Here is an 18,878-nt window from a genome sequence, read left to right as displayed (position 1 = left end):
AATCTGTGTGGAATCTGTGATTCATTACCACAAATATTATAAAATCATAGTTTTCAACGTGTTTGGTGCCTGAGTTTGTACATACTATCTGCAAATTTAAATTGACGCAGTTCCAACATAATCCACAGGAGGGCAGTCTAAAATCATAATCCTGCTATATTGCATTTAACTAGATTATTATTGCATGCAAAACATGAATTTGTGGTCTAGGCTGCCACCCTGTGGATTGTTTAAGAACTGCACAGTGCGGTAGCATGACTAGATCACATTAGTTGGCAGTAACGTGATCAACGTCAACAGGCTTTTTTTTTTTTATTGCCGATCAAATATTGGACATGGTTTATGGTTATAAAAACATTGCAACAGAATAATGATACAAATACTTTTGCCAACATTTTTTCTTCATGGAAAATTGCGCTGTAATTATGCACTTGTTCATATATTTTGATATTATTGACACCATATTCCATGGGTTTACTGACCACAATCCATTGAATTAATACTGAGAAGTGTTGATTATTTGGCGTCAGGAGAGCACAGCGCATTGAAGAAAGCAGTGAGATACGCAACGTCTATGTCTCTGTAAAATGTTCACTACTAGCACGCAAGGCCATCTCGGTCTCTGCGCGACTGTTTTGGTTTCTACATGATTCCATGTATGTTATTTCGTTATGATGTCTTTGCTTTTATTCTACAATGTAGAAAATATAAAAAATAAAGAAACCCCGCTTTCCCTCCTCCTCCTCTCAACCTCTTGTCACCTGTTCAGGTAAACCTGCACGGTTTCTATGGAGACAGATTGAACACACCAGCCTCCACTGTCATCACTAGCAGCTGCTTGATTAAGTTGTTTATCGGTTTGTCCGTTTTGATTGAGATGGTTTTACACCGCGGGCAAGTCCACAACCCGTTTGCTTCACCACTACGACGTTGAAATCGTGTAAATAGTTTTGGGATTTAACACGTCATCTCCCGGTCTACCGAGGCGCTGAACCCGAGCTGTTTAGTCATACAGGGTGTGTCTCTGTTCACTCGCAGCGGACTCGTTTTTCCACTCTTTCTACCGGTTCCTCTCTCTTTCTCGCCCTCTCTTTACTGCGAGCTCCGGTGCAGACCTCCTCCGGTAAGTTTCCACCGCTCGACATCAGATGGTTAGTTGAAGAGTTGTTGACGAGGTTATTCTGCTGAACCAGGTGATGTGTTTAACCTGGACTGTGATTGTAGTTGGGATCATTTATCAACACGGACGTGGAGAGATACAACAGGATTTTAGCAGATCATGGCGAGCTGTGGCTGTTGCAGAAGATAATATTTTATATTCTCTAACTCCGTCTGTTTTATGAATGGAAACACAGATCTGTAGCTATTTTCCACGACTTTTAACGTGGAAAAGTTTTTGAGGCGTTTAAAGCTTTTGGCTTGTAAGTTAGTTTGTGATTTTTGTTCTGTGTTTCTCTTCAGACAGAACGATCTTTCTTCGAATCAAACCAACTATCAGCTATCTATCAGAATGGTAAGTTAACTTCACTAGACAACTTTATAATGCTGTATTATAATGTCCAATTTAACTTCACTAAAAGCCACTTCAGATGAATAAACGGAAATGTCGCTGTCGGGTAAAAGAGAACTGTATGATTCCATTACTATGTTAATGTTTAACTTTCTATCTCTGTCTATAATGGACACCACATCCGCGGCACCGCCCCAGGCAACTGTCTTTAAATAATCATTACACCTTATCCCAGAACAATACACAGTGCAGAACCCAGTATGGAACACATGGGATCTAGAATAGGTTATTCCACTGTATAACTGCAGAACCCAGTATGGAACACATGGGATCTAGAATAGGTTATTCCACTGTATAACTGCAGAACCCAGTATGGAACACATGGGATCTAGAATAGGTTATTCCACTGTACAACTGCAGAACCCAGTATGGAACACATGGGATCTAGAATAGGGTATTCCACTGTATAACTGTAGAACCCAGTATGGAACACATGGGATCTAGAATAGGTTATTCCACTGTACAACTGCAGAACCCAGTATGGAACACATGGGATCTAGAATAGGTTATTCCACTGTATAACTGCAGAAGGAAGGGCGATCATTTGAGACTATACTCCCATATGTGTTTCATTCATCCCGGGTGAGTTTCTCCCAAAACATATGTGTCATGTTTAGCTTTAAAAACATTGTTAATCTTATTGCCTAACACTGAAAAATGGTGTTGATGCTGAAGATACTGGCTCTGTCCCGAATCTCTATACTAGCTTGCTACAATCAATACAAATGTATGAACCCAGCATGCAAAGTGTTGGTCCCGTGTTTCATCAGTTTCTTATTTTCAATGACGGCCTTGTTCAGGGGAACAGTGGGTTAAACTGCCTTGTTCAGGGGAACAGTGGGTTAAACTGCCTCGTTCAGGGGAACAGTGGGTTAAACTGCCTCGTTCAGGGGAACAGTGGGTTAAACTGCCTCGTTCAGGGGAACAGTGGGTTAAACTGCCTCGTTCAGGGGAACAGTGGGTTAAACTGCCTCGTTCAGGGGAACAGTGGGTTAAACTGCCTCGTTCAGGGGAACAGTGGGTTAAACTGCCTTGTTTAGGGGAACAGTGGGTAAACTGCCTTGTTTAGGGGAACAGTGGGTTAACTGCCTTGTTTAGGGGAACAGTGGGTTAACTGCCTTGTTTAGGGGAACAGTGGGTTAGCTGCCTTGTTTAGGGGAACAGTGGGTTAGCTGCCTTGTTTAGGGGAACAGTGGGTTAACTGCCTTGTTCAGGGGAACAGTGGGTTAACTGCCTTGTTCAGGGGAACAGTGGGTTAACTGCCTTGTTCAGGGGCAGAACGACAGATTTGTACCTTGTCAACTCGGGGACTCGATCTAGCAACCTTTCAGTTACTGGCCCAATGCTCTAACCACTAGGCTACCTGCCTGCTCTAACCACTAGGCTACCTGCCTCCTCTAACCACTAGGCTACCTGCCTCCTCTAACCACTAGGCTACCTGCCTCCTCTAACCACTAGGCTACCTGCCTCCTCTAACCACTAGGCTACCTGCCTCCTCTAACCACTAGGCTACCTGCCTCCTCTAACCACTAGGCTACCTGCCTCCTCTAACCACTAGGCTACCTGCCTCCTCTAACCACTAGGCTACCTGCCTCCTCTAACCACTAGGCTACCTGCCTCCTCTAACCACTAGGCTACCTGCCTCCTCTAACCACTAGGCTACCTGCCTCCTCTAACTACTAGGCTACCTGCCTCCCCTATTTAACCTCTATTTAACTAGGCAAGTCAGTTAATGAACTAATAATTTTTTACAATGTTGGCCTACCAAAAGGCGTCCTGCGGGGACCGGGGCCTGGGATTAAAAACAAAACAACTATTGGACAAAACACGCATCACGACAAGAGAGACACCAGAACACTACACAAAGAGACAACTAGCAAGGCAGCAACACATCACGACACCAGAACACTACACAAAGAGATAACATAGCAAGGCAGCAACACCTGACAACACAACGTTGTAGCAGCACAACACGACAACAACATGGTAGCAGGACAACATGACATCAACATGGTAGCTGCACAACAACACAACATGACGACAATACAACACGACAACAACATGGTAGCAGCACAACACGACGACAACATGATAGCAGCACAACACGACGACAACATGGTAGCAGCAGAACACGACGACAACATGGTAGCAGCACAACACGACGACAACATGGTAGCAGCACAACACGACGACAACATGGTAGCAGCACAACACGACATCAACATGGTAGCAGCACAAACCATGGTACAAACATTATCGGGCAGAGACCACAGTACAAAGGACAAGAAGCCACAACTGTCAGTAAGAGGGTCCACGATTGAGTCTTTGAACGAAGCCATGGCTAGACAGTGTACCGTGTGATTACCTCCAGCTCTAAACCCTCAGAGGTAGTAATCACCCCTGTGGGGAGAGGGGCATTCTTCTTACCAAACCACATGACCGTTGTTTTGGAGGTGTTCAGGACAAGGTTAAGGGCAGAGAAAGCTTGTTGAACACAGAGAAAGTTTTGTTGTAGAGTTTAACACAGCATCTGGGGGAATGGTATTTCAATTGATTGATTTCCTTCTATGAACTCTAACTCTAAACAGCAGACTCATTTCAGCGTTTGATCTAAGTAAAATTCACAATATTTTCCGAGTCACGTGTTTGACAACAGCTGGTAATCAAATAAAGTGATGAGCTTTACAAAACTTAAGGAATGGCTGGAGTCGAATGGCTGGAGTCGAATGGCGGGAGTCAACACCATGGGGCATTAGATGATACTTTCGGAGTACTATTATATAAATGTCACATACTATGAAACTATACCATGTGTTATTCTAGTATGGGTATTTCTATGTTAAGGGGAAACCCGGCCTGATCAGGATGTGACATCACACTGGGAATATAATGTGTTGTTTGGCCGTTTAGCTGTTAAACTCTGCTGCTACAGACATTTGGAAGCCTTTTAATGAAAACCAACCCTCTTCATTTCTAGAAAACCACAGTGTCTCTGTGTGTGTGGAGCAGAGGGGCTGTATTTGGGGAAGTCAGTATGAGTCATGTGTGTGGGCCTTTCTTCAGACAGGGTGGGTCTCTGCCTCCTCCTCCCTCTCTTCCTCCTCGCTCTCTCTCTTCCTCCTCTCTCTTCCTTCTCTCTCTCTCGCTCTCTCGCTCTCTCTCTCAGTACACACACAGGATGGAGTACAAAACGGACAGTGTGGAGCAGTAAACAGTAGATAGTGTGTTTACTGTTCAGGGGTGTAGAGCTGCTGGAGGACTGCCCCCCCCCCCCCCCCCCCCCCCCACTTAGCAGAGGAGTAGTGGCCCTCCCTCACTTAGCAGAGGCGTAGTGGCCCCCCCTCACTTAGCAGGGGCGTAGTGGCCCCCCCTCACTTAGCAGAAGCGTAGTGCCCCCCCCCCTCACTTAGCAGAAGCGTAGTGCCCCCCTCCTCACTTAGCAGAAGCGTAGTGCCCCCCCCCCCTCACTTAGCAGGGGCGTAGTGGCCCCCCCTCACTTAGCAGGGGCGTAGTGGCCCCCCTCACTTAGCAGGTGATGCGGAACGCCACGTGAAGTGTGGCGTTCTGCAGGGCAGCTCTCCAGGCCCTCTACTCTTTTCTATTTTTACTAATGACCTGCCACTGGCATTAAACACAGCATGTGTGTCGATGTATGCTGATGATTCAACCATACACGCATCAGCAACCACAGCTAATGAAGTCACTGAAATCCTTAACAAAGAGTTGCAGTCTGTTTTGGAATGGGTGGCCAGTAAGAAACTGGTCCTGAACATCTCTAAAACTAAGAACATTGTATTTGGTACAAATCATTCCTTAAGTTCTAGACCTACACTTCAACTATGACAGACAAAATGAGAAAAAAAATCCAGAAAATCACATTGTAGGATTTTTTTATGAATTTATTTGCAAATTATGGTGGAAAATAAGTGTTTGGTCACCTACTAACATGCAAGATTTCTGGCTCTCACAGACCTGTAACTTCTTCTTTAAGAGTCTCCTCTGTCCTCCACTCGTTACCTGTATTAATGGCACCTGTTTGAACTTGTTATCAGTATAAAAGACACCTCTCCACAACCTCAAACAGTCACACTCCAAACTCCACTATGGCCAAGACCAAAGAGCTGTCAAAGGACACCAGAAACAAAATTGTAGACCTGCACCAGGCTGGGAAGACTGAATCTGCAATAGGTAAGCAGCTTGGTTTGAAGAAATCAACTGTGGGAGCAATTATTAGGAAATGGAAGACATACAAGACCACTGATAATCTCCCTCGATCTGGGGCTCCACGCAAGATCTCACCCCGTGGGGTCAAGATGATCACAAGAACGGTGAGCAAAAATCCCAGAACCACACGGGGGGACCTAGTGAATGACCTGCAGAGAGCTGGGACCAAAGTAACAAAGCCTACCATCAGTAACACACTACGCCGCCAGGGACTCAAATCCTGCAGTGCCAGACGTGTCCCCCTGCTTAAGCCAGTACATGTCCAGGCCCGTCTGAAGTTTGCTAGAGAGCATTTGGATGATCCAGAAGATGATTGGGAGAATGTCATATGGTCAGATGAAACCAAAATATAACTTTTAGGTAAAAACTCAACTCGTCGTGTTTGGAGGACAAAGAATGCTGAGTTGCATCCAAAGAACACCATACCTACTGTGAAGCATGGGGGTGGAAACATCATGCTTTAGGGCTGTTTTTCTGCAAAGGGACCAGGACGACTGATCCGTGTAAAGGAAAGAATGAATGGGGCCATGTATCGTGAGATTGAGTGAAAGCCTCCTTCCATCAGCAAGGGCATTGAAGATGAAACATGGCTGGGTCTTTCAGCATGACAATGACCCCAAACACACCGCCCGGGCAACGAAGGAGTGGCTTCGTAAGAAGCATTTCAAGGTCCTGGAGTGGCCTAGCCAGTCTCCAGATCTCAACCCCATAGAAAATCTTTGGAGGGAGTTGAAAGTCCGTGTTGCCCAGCAACAGCCCCAAAACATCACTGCTCTAGAGGAGATCTGCATGGAGGAATGGGCCAAAATACCAGCAACAGTGTGTGAAAACCTTCTGAAGACTTACAGAAAACGTTTGACCTCTGTCATTGCCAACAAAGGGTATATAACAAAGTATTGAGATAAACTTTTGTTATTGACCAAATACTTATTTTCCACCATTATTTGCAAATCAATTCATAAAAAATCCTACAATGTGATTTTCTGGATTTTTTTTCTAATTTTGTCTGTCATAGTTGAAGTGTACCTATGATGATAATTACAGGCCTCTCATCTTTTTAAGTGGGAGAACTTGCACAATATGTGGCTGACTAAATACTTTTTTGCCCCACTGTACATACATACATACATACATACATACATACAGTGGGGCAGGCAAAATAAGTATTTAGTCAGCCACCAATTGTGCAAGTTCAATGGTAGAGGCAGTAGGGATGACCAGGAACGTTCTCTGTTTAGTGAGTCCTCCAGATCAGAGGCAGTAGAGATGACCAGAAACGTTCTCTGTTTAGTGAGTCCTCCAGATCAGAGGCAGTAGGGATGACCAGGGACGTTCTCTGTTTAGTGAGTCCTCCAGATCAGAAGCAGTAGGGATGACCAGGGACGTTCTCTGTTTAGTGAGTCCTCCAGATCAGAAGCAGTAGGGATGACCAGGGATGTTCTCTGTTTAGTGAGTCCTCCAGATCAGAAGCAGTAGGGATGACCAGGGACGTTCTCTTGACGAGAGTGAATTAGACCATGTTCCTGTCCTGATAAGCATTCAAAATGTAACGAGTACTTTTGGGTGTCAGGGACAATGGAAGGAGTAAAAAGTATATTATTTTCTTTAGGGATGTAGGAAAGTAAAAGTTGTCAAATATAAATAGTAAAGATACTCAAATGACTTCAGTACTTTACACCACTGGGTATTTCTGTTTATTTATATTACATTTGCACAAATTCCTAAAAACCTGTTTTTGTTGTTTCATTATGGAGTCCTGTGTGGAGATTTGAATGTCATCCGTTTTAGAATAAGGCTGAAACGTAACAAAATGGGAGAAAGTCAAGGGGTCTGAATAGTTTCTGAATGGCCTGGATTATAAACAATATGAACTGGGGCTGTTGTTTTGGTTCCTTCCTGTCTGTCTGCTCTGCACCTCTCCTGTTGGTCTCACTAGCCTCTCCATGACAATCCAATCAGCTGCTGTGTGTGGAGGATGTTGTTTTGGTTCCTTCCTGTCTGTCTGCTCTGCACCTCTCCTGTTGGTCTCACTAGCCTCTCCATGACAATCCAATCAGCTGCTGTGTGTGGAGGATGTTGTTTTGGTTCCTTCCTGTCTGTCTGCTCTGCACCTCTCCTGTTGGTCTCACTAGCCTCTCCATGACAATCCAATCAGCTGCTGTGTGTGGAGGATGTTGTTTTGGTTCCTTCCTGTCTGTCTGCTCTGCACCTCTCCTGTTGGTCTCACTAGCCTCTCCATGACAATCCAATCAGCTGCTGTGTGTGGAGGATGTTGTTTTGGTTCCTTCCTGTCTGTCTGCTCTGCACCTCTCCTGTTGGTCTCACTAGCCTCTCCATTACAATCCAATCAGTTGCTGTGTGTGGAGGATGTTTTTGGGCTCTGACAGACAGATGGACAGACAGAATCCTGGACTCTGTTGTGTTCGCCTCATTCCAGAAACATTCCGTGGTTCCCCTCCCTAAACAACAATGTTCCCAAAACCACCAGCGTCAGCTAACAACACTGACCTTAAACTGCACTACGTTGTGTGTGTATGTGTGTGTGTATATACATAAATTATATATATATATAATATAATATATATATATCTATATAATGTATGTAAGTATTCCCAGTCATGAGGGGAGGAGCCAGTCGTGTGTGTGTGTATTGTATATCTGTATTCCCAGTCATGTGAAATCCATAGATTAGGACTTAATTAATTTATTTCAATTGACTGATTTCTTTAAATGAACTGCGTCTTTATATTTTTGTTCAGTATACATTACCCACAGTCCTCTCTGGTCTACCCTGATCTACATTACCCACAGTCCTCTCTGGTCTACCCTGAACTACATTACCCACAGTCCTCCTCTGGTCTATCCTGATCTACATTACCCACAGTCCTCTCTGGTCTACCCTGATCTACATTACCCACAGTCCTCTCTGGTCTACCCTGATCTACATTACCCACAGTCCTCTCTGGTCTACCCTGATCTACATTACCCACAGTCCTCTCTGGTCTACCCTGATCTACATTACCCACAGTCCTCTCTGGTCTACCCTGAACTACATTACCCACAGCCCTCCTCTGGTCTACCCTGAACTACATTACCCACAGTCCTCCTCTGGTCTACCCTGAACTACATTACCCACAGTCCTCCTCTGGTCTACCCTGAACTACATTACCCACAGTCCTCCTATGTGTCTGTTCTCTGATAGGCTGGTCGAGGCAGTGTGAGAGCCAGTGGAAACTTCAACGCCAACCAAGATGCAGAGACCCTCTACAAGGCCATGAAGGGACTGGGTCAGTGGTGTGTGTGGTCTGAATGTGATGCAAAGTGAGGGAGTAACCATGGCACCAAAGATTTGACTATGGTGTTTGTTGTTGCTATAGGAACCGATGAGGATTCCATCATGAAGTTGTTGACGTCTCGTAGCAACAGCCAGAGACAGCAGATCAAAGCTGCATACAAGACCCTGCATGGCAAGGTCAGAACACAACCACAATACAACCACAATACAACCACAATACAACCACAATACAACCACAATACAACCACAATACAACCACAATACAACCACAATACAACCACAACCACAATACAACCACAACTACAATATAACCACAACTACAATATAACCACAATACAACCACAACCACAATACAAACACAACCACAATACAACCACAATACAACCACAACCACAATACAACCACAATACAACCACAACCACAATACAACCACAACTACAATATAACCACAACTACAATATAACCACAATACAACCACAACCACAATACAAACACAACCACAATACAACCATAATACAACCACAATACAACCACAACCACAATACAATACAACCACAATACAACCACAATACAACCACAACCACAACCACAATACAACCACAACCACAATACAACCACAACCACAATACAACCACAACCACAATACAACCACAGCCACAATACAACCACAATACAACCACAATACAACCACAATACAACCACAATACAACCACAACCATCATACAACCACAATACAACCACAATACAACCACAACCATCATACAACCACAATACAACCACAACACAACCACAACCATCATACAACCACAACCACAATACAATACAACCACAACCACAATACAACCACAACCACAATACAACCACAATACAACCACAATACAACCACAACCACAATACAACCACAATACAACCACAACACAACCACAACCACAATACAACCACAACCACAATACAACCACAACCACAATACAACCACAATACAACCACAACCACAACCACAACACAATACAACCACAACCCAACTAGGGATGGTTAGTCCAATATCTGAACGGACGATAGTCTCTTTGGGGGGGTTTATAATACTATCTGAACGGACGATAGTCTCTTTGGGGGGGTTTATAATACTATCTGAACGGACGATAGTCTCTTTGGGGGGGTTTATAATACTATCTGAACGGACGATAGTCTCTTTGGGGGGGTTTATAATACTATCTGAACGGACGATAGTCTCTTTGGGGGGGTTTATAATACTATCTGAACGGACGATAGTCTCTTTGGGGGGGTTTATAATACTATCTGAACGGATGATAGTCTCTTTGGGGGGGTTTATAATACTATCTGAACGGACGATAGTCTCTTTGGGGGGGTTTATAATACTATCTGAACGGACGATAGTCTCTCTGGGGGGGTTTATAATACTATCTTAACAAGGCATTTTTTGTAAATTAAATGAATATCCATGTGACATTGTTACAAGGATATAGGGTTGCATTTCAAATGATTCATTTAATAAAACAACAACAGTTTTCAATGTAGTTTTTATCTACATTGTAGGCTGTTTAATCTGAATGGGGTTGTAGGCTACAATGAGCAACCAACAGGTAGACTGTTGTATCTGAATGGGGTTGTAGACTACAATGAGCAACCAACAGGTAGACTGTTGTATCTGAATGGGGTTGTAGGCTACAATGAGAAACCAACAGGTAGACTGTTGTATCTGAATGGGGTTGTAGGCTACAACGAGCAACCAACAGGTAGACTGTTGTATCTGAATTGGGTTGTAGGCTACAACGAGCAACCAACAGGTAGACTGTTGTATCTGAATGGGGTTGTAGGCTACAACGAGCAACCAACAGGTAGACTGTTGTATCTGAATGGGTTTTCGGGAGAAAGCACAGCATGTGGCCTCAATTAGCTAAAGCTGGCTAGCTTCTCTAGCTTCTCTAGGCTAATCTAGTCAAGGTATGTATTGGCCAATGAGAGGCTTTGAAGCTACAGTTGTAAATATGTATTATTGTTATTATTATTAATATTAATATTATTATTGTTATTATTATTATTGTTATTATTATTATTATTGTTATTATTATTATTATTGTTATTATTGTTATTATTACTATTATTATTAATATTATTACTATTGTTATTATTATTATTAATATTATTACTATTGTTATTATTATTTTTAATATGACTACTATTGTTATTATTGTTATTGTTATTGTCTCATTCCCTTGTCTGTTTTTGACCTGTAGGAGCTTAGACCATTAGAATGTCACTGTACCCTGTAATGACATCTGTGACCGTGTGCATGTGACTATTAAACTCATCTAATGTAATCTACAACCACAACACAACCATAACACAACCCTCCCTCCATCTTTCTCTCTCTCTCCTCCTCTCTCCTCCTCCCCTCCCCTCTTCTCTCTATCTCTCTCTCCTCGTCCTTCTCTCTCTCTCCTCACCCCCCTCTCTCTCTCTCTCCCTCCCTCCCTCCCTCCTCTCTCCAGGACCTGGTAGGTGATCTGCAGGGTGAACTGGGGGGAACGTTTGAGACTCTGGTAGTGGCTCTAATGACTCCGCCCATCCTCTATGATGTGACATCACTACGGAACGCCATCAAGGTATTTGACCCAGGACTAGTGATGTCATATCCTGTGAGTGACGGTGTGATGTCATAGTGACTGTGTGTTGATGTCACGGTGTAGGGGGCGGGGACCGATGAGAAGGTGCTGATTGAGATCCTGTCTTCTAGAACGGCCCAGCAGATTAAGGACATCACTGCTGCCTATCGTCAGGGTAACACACAGACACACTGCTGCCTACCGCCAGGGTAACACACACACACACACACACACACACACACTGACTCACTGATGGTGTCTGTGTGTGTGTGTGTGTTCGTGTTCCAGAGTTTGATGCAGACCTAGAGGAGGATGTAACAGGAGACACGTCAGGTCACTTCAGGAGACTGCTGGTCATCCTGCTACAGGTGAGGGGTCAGAGGTCAGGGGAACATAGATCTGGTATATATAGATGCGTGGGACAGAGATCTGGTGCCAGTCAAAAGTTTGGACACCTACTCATTCCAGGGTTTTAATTTATTTATTTTTTACTATTTTCTACATTGTAGAATAATAGTGAAGACATCAGAACTATGAAATAACACGTATGGAATCATGTAGTAACTAAAAACTAAACAAATAAATACATTTGTGATTTTTCAAAGTAGTCACCCTTTGCTTTGATGACAGCTTTGCACACTCCTGGTATTCTCTCAACCAGCTTCACCTGGAATGCTTTTCTAACAGTCTTGAAGGAGTTCCCACATATGCTGAGCACTTGTTGGCTGCTTTTCCTTCACTCTGCGGTCCAATTCATCCCAAACCATCTCAATTTAGTTGAGGTTGGGTGATTGTGGAGGCCAGGTCATCTGATGGAGCACTCCATCACTCTCCTTCCTGGTAATATAGACCTTACACAGCCTGGAGGTGTGTTGGGTCATTGTCCTGTTGAAAAACAAATAATAATCCCACTAAGCGCAAACCAGATTGGACGGCGTATTGCTGCAGAATGCTTCAGTAGCCATGCTTGTTAAGAGTCCCTTGAATTCTAAATAAATCACAGACAGTGTCACCAGCAAAGCACCATCACACCTCCTCCTCCATGCTTCACGGTGGGAACCCCACACCATCACACCTCCTCCTCCATGCTTCACGGTGGGAACCACAGAGATAATCCGTTCACCTACTCTGCCTCTCACAAAGCGCTTGGATCCAAAAATCTCAAATTTGAACTCCTCAGACCAAAGGACAGATTTCCACCGGTCTAATGTTCACTGCTTGTGTTTCTTGGCCCAAGCAAGTCTCTTCTTCTTATTGGTGTCCTTTAGTAGTGGTTTCTTTGCTGCAATTCGACCATGAAGGTCTGATTCACACAGTCTCCTCTGAACAGTTGATGTTGAGATGTGTCTGTTACTTGAACTCTGAAGCATTTATTTGGGCTGCAATCTGAGGCTGGTAACTCTAATGATCTTATCCTCTGCAGCAGAGGTAACTCTGGGTCTTCATTTCCTGTGGTGGTCCTCATGAGAGCCAGTTCCATCATAGCGCTTGAAACTTTTGAAGTTCTTGAAATTTTCCCGATTGACTGACCTTCATGTCTTAAAGTAATGATGGACTCTCGTTTCTCTTTGCTTATTTGAGCTGTTCTTGCCATAATATGGACTTTTACCAAATAGAGCTATCTTCTGTAAACCACCCCTACCTTGTCAAAACACAACTGATTGACTGAAATGCATTAAGAAGGAAAGAAATACCACAAATTAACTTTTAAGAAGGCACACCTGTTAATTAAAATGCATTCCAGGTGACTACCCCATGAAGCTGGTTGAGAGAATGTCAAGAGTGTGCAAAGCTGTCGAAGCGAAGGGTGGCTACTTTGAAGAATCTCAAATATTAAATATATTTTGATTTGTTTAACACTTTGAATGAGTAGGTGTGTCCAAACTTTTGCCTGGTACTGTAGATGTGTAGGACATAGATCTGACATGTGGGATATAGATGTGTGGGACATAGATCTGACAGATGTGCTCTCTCTCCTCTCAGGCCAGCAGACAGCAGGGGGTACAGGAGGGGAACATAGAGGCTGACGCACAGGTAAGAGAGTGTGTGTGTGAGAGAGAGAATCACGTGTATCTCTGAAATATGTGATAGTAATCAGATTTACTTCTCAGTCACAATGACTTCTTTGACTTGTGTTCTGCTCAGGGGTGTGTGACAAAGTGTCTGTGTGTGACGGTTATGTGTGTGTAGAATAACACTCCCCACACAGCCACCCCTTGTGTAAGTGTGTGTGTGTGTTGGTGTGTGAGAGAGACACAAGATGTGTTGATAGTGATACCCAGTGTTGAATGCTGCCATCTAGTGGTCATACTGAGACAGAAGGTATGTTGATAGGTTTCACACCAGTTCAGTAGGACAGTTCAGTACAACAGGTTTCTTACCAGTTCAATACAACAGGTGTCATACCAGTTCAGTAGGACAGTTCAATACAACAGGTTTCATACCAGTTCAATACAACAGGTTTCATACCAGTTCAATACAACAGGTTTCATACCAGTTCAATACAACAGGTTTCATACCAGTTCAATACAACAGGTTTCATACCAGTTCAATACAACAGGTTTCTTACCAGTTCAATACAACAGGTTTCATACCAGTTCAGTACAACAGGTTTCTTACCAGTTCAGTAGGACAGTTAAATACAACAGGTTTCTTACCAGTTCAATACAACAGGTTTCTTACCAGTTCAATACAACAGGTTTCATACCAGTTCAATACAACAGGTTTCATACCAGTTCAGTAGGACAGTTCAATACAACAGGTTTCTTACCAGTTCAATACAACAGGTTTCTTACCAGTTCAATACAACAGGTTTCTTACCAGTTCAATACAACAGGTTTCATACCAGTTCAATACAACAGGTTTCATACCAGTTCAGTAGGACAGTTCAATACAACAGGTTTCATACCAGTTCAGTAGGACAGTTCAATACAACAGGTTTCATACCAGTTCAGTAGGACAGTTCAATACAACAGGTTTCTTACCAGTTCAGTAGGACAGTTCAATACAACAGGTTTCTTACCAGTTCAGTAGGACAGTTCAATACAACAGGTTTCTTACCAGTTCAGTAGGACAGTTCAATACAACAGGTTTCATACCAGTTCAATACAACAGGTTTCAAACAAGTTCAGTAGGACAGTTCAATACAACAGGTTTCTTACCAGTTCAATACAACAGGTTTCATACCAGTTCAGTAGGACAGTTCAATACAACAGGTTTCTTACCAGTTCAATAGAACAGGTTTCTTACCAGTTCAGTAGGACAGTTCAATACATCAGGTTTCATACCAGTTCAATAGAACAGGTTTCTTACCAGTTCAGTAGGACAGTTCAATACATCAGGTTTCATACCAGTTCAATACAACAGGTTTCTTACCAGTTCAGTAGGACAGTTCAATACAACAGGTTTCTTACCAGTTCAATACAACAGGTTTCATACCAGTTCAGTAGGACAGTTCAATACAACAGGTTTCTTACCAGTTCAATACAACAGGTTTCTTACCAGTTCAATACAACAGGTTTCATACCAGTTCAATACAACAGGTTTCATACCAGTTCAGTAGGACAGTTCAATACAACAGGTTTCTTACCAGTTCAGTAGGACAGTTCAATACAACAGGTTTCATACCAGTTCAGTAGGACAGTTCAATACAACAGGTTTCATACCAGTTCAGTAGGACAGTTCAATACAACAGGTTTCATACCAGTTCAATACAACAGGTTTCTTACCAGTTCAGTAGGACAGTTCAATACAACAGGTTTCTTACCAGTTCAGTAGGACAGTTCAATACAACAGGTTTCATACCAGTTCAATACAACAGGTTTCTTACCAGTTCAGTAGGACAGTTCAATAGAACAGGTTTCTTACCAGTTCAGTAGGACAGTTCAATACAACAGGTTTCTTACCAGTTCAGTAGGACAGTTCAATACAACAGGTTTCATACCAGTTCAATACAACAGGTTTCATACCAGTTCAGTAGGACAGGTTTCTTACCAGTTCAGTAGGACAGTTCAATACAACAGGTTTCTTACCAGTTCAGTAGGACAGTTCAATACAACAGGTTTCATACCAGTTCAGTAGGACAGTTCAATACAACAGGTTTCATACCAGTTAAATACTACAGGTTTCATACCAGTTCAGTAGGACAGTTCAATACAACAGGTTTCTTACCAGTTCATTAGGACAGTTCAATACAACAGGTTTCTTACCAGTTCAGTAGGACAGTTCAATACAACAGGTTTCTTACCAGTTCAATACAACAGGTTTCTTACCAGTTCAATACACCAGGTTTCATACCAGTTCAATACAACAGGTTTCTTACCAGTTCAGTAGGACAGTTCAATACAACAGGTTTCATACCAGTTCAGTAGGACAGTTCAATACAACAGGTTTCTTACCAGTTCAGTAGGACAGGTTTCTTACCAGTTCAGTAGGACAGGTTTCATACCAGTTCAATACAACAGGTTTCATACCAGTTCAATACAACAGGTTTCATACCAGTTTCATACCAGTTCAATACAACAGGTTTCATACCAGTTCAATACAACAGGTTTCATACCAGTTCAATACAACAGGTTTCATACCAGTTCAATACAACAGGTTTCATACCAGTTCAATACAACAGGTTTCATACCAGTTCAATACAACAGGTTTCATACCAGTTCAATACAACAGGTTTCATACCAGTTCAATACAACAGGTTTCATACCAGTTCAATACAACAGGTTTCATACCAGTTCAATACAACAGGTTTCATACCAGTTCAATGCAACAGGCTTCTTACCAGTTCAATACAACAGGCTTCTTACCAGTTTCATACCAGTTCAGTAGGACAGTTCAATACAACAGGTTTCATACCAGTACAGTAGGACAGTTCAATACAACAGGTTTCATACCAGTTCAATACAACAGGTTTCTTACCAGTTCAGTAGGACAGTTTCATACCAGTTCAATACAACAGGTTTCATACCAGTTCAGTAGGACAGTTCAATACAACAGGTTTCTTACCAGTTCAGTAGGACAGTTCAATACAACAGGTTTCTTACCAGTTCAGTAGGACAGTTCAATACAACAGGTTTCTTACCAGTTCAGTAGGACAGGTTTCTTACCAGTTCAGTAGGACAGTTCAATAGAACAGGTTTCTTACCAGTTCAGTAGGACAGTTCAATACAACAGGTTTCTTACCAGTTCAATACAACAGGTTTCTTACCAGTTCAGTAGGACAGTTCAATACAACAGGTTTCTTACCAGTTCAATACAACAGGTTTCTTACCAGTTCAGTAGGACAGTTCAATACAACAGGTTTCATACCAGTTCAGTAGGACAGTTCAATACAACAGGTTTCATACCAGTTCAGTAGGACAGTTCAATAAAACAGGTTTCTTACCAGTTCAATACAACAGGTTTCTTACCAGTTCAGTAGGACAGTTCAATAAAACAGGTGTCTTACCAGTTCAATACAACAGGTTTCTTACCAGTTCAGTAGGACAGTTCAATAAAACAGGTTTCTTACCAGTTCAATACAACAGTCTAATGGAAAAGTAGGCCTTAGAAAAAGCATTCCATATTTTCGAAGCTATTTTCAGGTCTTTCCAGAGATGTTCCATCGGGTTCAAGTCCGGGCTCTGGCTGGGCCACTCAAGGACATTCAGAGACTTGTCTCGAAGCCACTCCTGCGTTGTCTTGGCTGTGTGCTTAGGGTCGTTGTCCTGTTGGAAGGTGAACCTTCACCCCAGTCTGAGGTCCTGAGGGCTCTGGAGCAGGTTTTCATCAAGGAGCTCTCTGTACTTTGCTCCGTTATTCTTTGCCTCAATCCTGACTAGTCTCCCTGCCGCTGATAACATCCCCACAGCATGATGCTGCCACCACCATGCTTCACCGTAGGGATGGTGCCAGGTTTCCTCCAGATGTGACGCTTGGCATTCAGGCCGAGGAGATCAATCTTGGTTTCATCAGACCAGAGAATCTTGTTTCTCATGGTCTGAGAGTCCTTTACGTGCCTTTTGGCAAACTCCAAGTGGGCTGTCATGCCTTTTACTGGGAGTGGCTTCTGTCTGGCCACTCTACCACGAAGACCTGTAGAGATGCTTGTCCTTCTGGAAGGTTCTCTCATCTCCACAGAGGAACTCTGGAGCTCTGTCAGAGTGACCATCATGTGCTTGGTCACCTCCCTGACCAAGGCCCTTCTCCCCTGATAGCTCAGTTTGGCCGGGTGGCCAGCACTAGGAAGAGTCTTTGTGGTTCCAAACTTCTTCCATTTAAAAATGATGGAGGCCACTGTGTTCTTGGGGACCTTCCATGCTGCAGGAATGTTTTGGTACCCTTCCCCAGATCTGTGCCTCGACACAATCCTGTCTCCGATTCCTTCGACCTCATTGCTTGGTTTTTGCTCTGACATGCACTGTCAACTGTGGGACCTTATATAGACAATTCAATCAATTGAATTTACCACAGGTGGACTCCAAGTTGTAGAAACATCAAGGATGATCAATGGAAACAGGATGCACCTGAGTTCAATTTCGAGTCTCATAGCAAAGGGTCTGAATACTTATGTAAATAATGTATTTCTGTTTTTTATTTGTAATAAACATTTCTAAACTGTTTTTTCGCTTTGTCATTACGGGGTATTGTGATGTCATTATGGGGTATTGTGATGTCATTACGGGGTATTGTGATGTCATTATGGGGTATTGTGATGTCATTATGGGGTATTGTGATGTCATTATGGGGTATTGTGTCTAGATTGCTGATTTAAAAAAATGTAATATATTTTAGAATAAGGCTGTAAAGTAACAAAATGTGTAAAAGTCAAGGGGTCTGAATACTTTCCGAAGGCACTGTATATCTTGATTAGATAATTATTCAGCCCCCTGAGATAATTATTCAGCCCCACCTGTTAGAAACACCTTTGGCAGCAAATACAGCTGTTAATATTTCTGGGTACAACTCACACCTGAGTAAGGGATTGTACAATATTTGCCCATTTTATTCTTTTAAAAAATTATTCAAGCACTGACAAGTTGGTTGTTGATTATTGCTAGACAATCATTTTCAAGTCTTGCCATAGACTTACTTTGGATTGAAACTCTAACTAGACCACTCCGGAACATTCACTGTCTTCTTGGTAAGCATCTCCAGTGTAGATTTGTCCTTGTGTTTTAGGTTA

General features: G+C 42.8%; 1 protein-coding gene and 1 long non-coding RNA gene across 3 annotated transcripts in view; both read left to right on the top strand.

Moving 5' to 3' along the window:
• The first annotated feature begins 839 nt into the window (after positions 1-839).
• Positions 840-18,878, top strand: part of LOC118936621 (annexin A5-like) — a 31,228-nt gene continuing 13,189 nt past the window's right edge. The window contains exons 1-8 of one of the 2 annotated variants that reach the window (XM_036971974.1): positions 840-1,123; positions 1,462-1,513; positions 8,997-9,081; positions 9,172-9,266; positions 11,600-11,713; positions 11,798-11,888; positions 12,002-12,081; positions 13,697-13,747. In XM_036971974.1, coding sequence (XP_036827869.1) covers positions 1,511-1,513; positions 8,997-9,081; positions 9,172-9,266; positions 11,600-11,713; positions 11,798-11,888; positions 12,002-12,081; positions 13,697-13,747 — 519 coding nt within the window. In that variant the 5' untranslated portion in view covers positions 840-1,123; positions 1,462-1,510. The other variant, XM_036971975.1, reaches the window with a different exon arrangement.
• On the top strand, positions 13,772-17,391 carry LOC118947000. Its single transcript, XR_005041633.1, has 7 exons — positions 13,772-14,411; positions 14,613-14,827; positions 14,866-15,255; positions 15,408-15,975; positions 16,064-16,126; positions 16,250-16,437; positions 16,889-17,391. It is a non-coding gene; the product is annotated as an uncharacterized LOC118947000 (long non-coding RNA).

Source organism: Oncorhynchus mykiss, unplaced genomic scaffold, assembly GCF_013265735.2.
Source record: "Oncorhynchus mykiss isolate Arlee unplaced genomic scaffold, USDA_OmykA_1.1 un_scaffold_87, whole genome shotgun sequence".
Lineage (NCBI taxonomy): Eukaryota > Metazoa > Chordata > Actinopteri > Salmoniformes > Salmonidae > Oncorhynchus > Oncorhynchus mykiss.
This window is presented reverse-complemented; position numbering and strand designations above follow the sequence as displayed.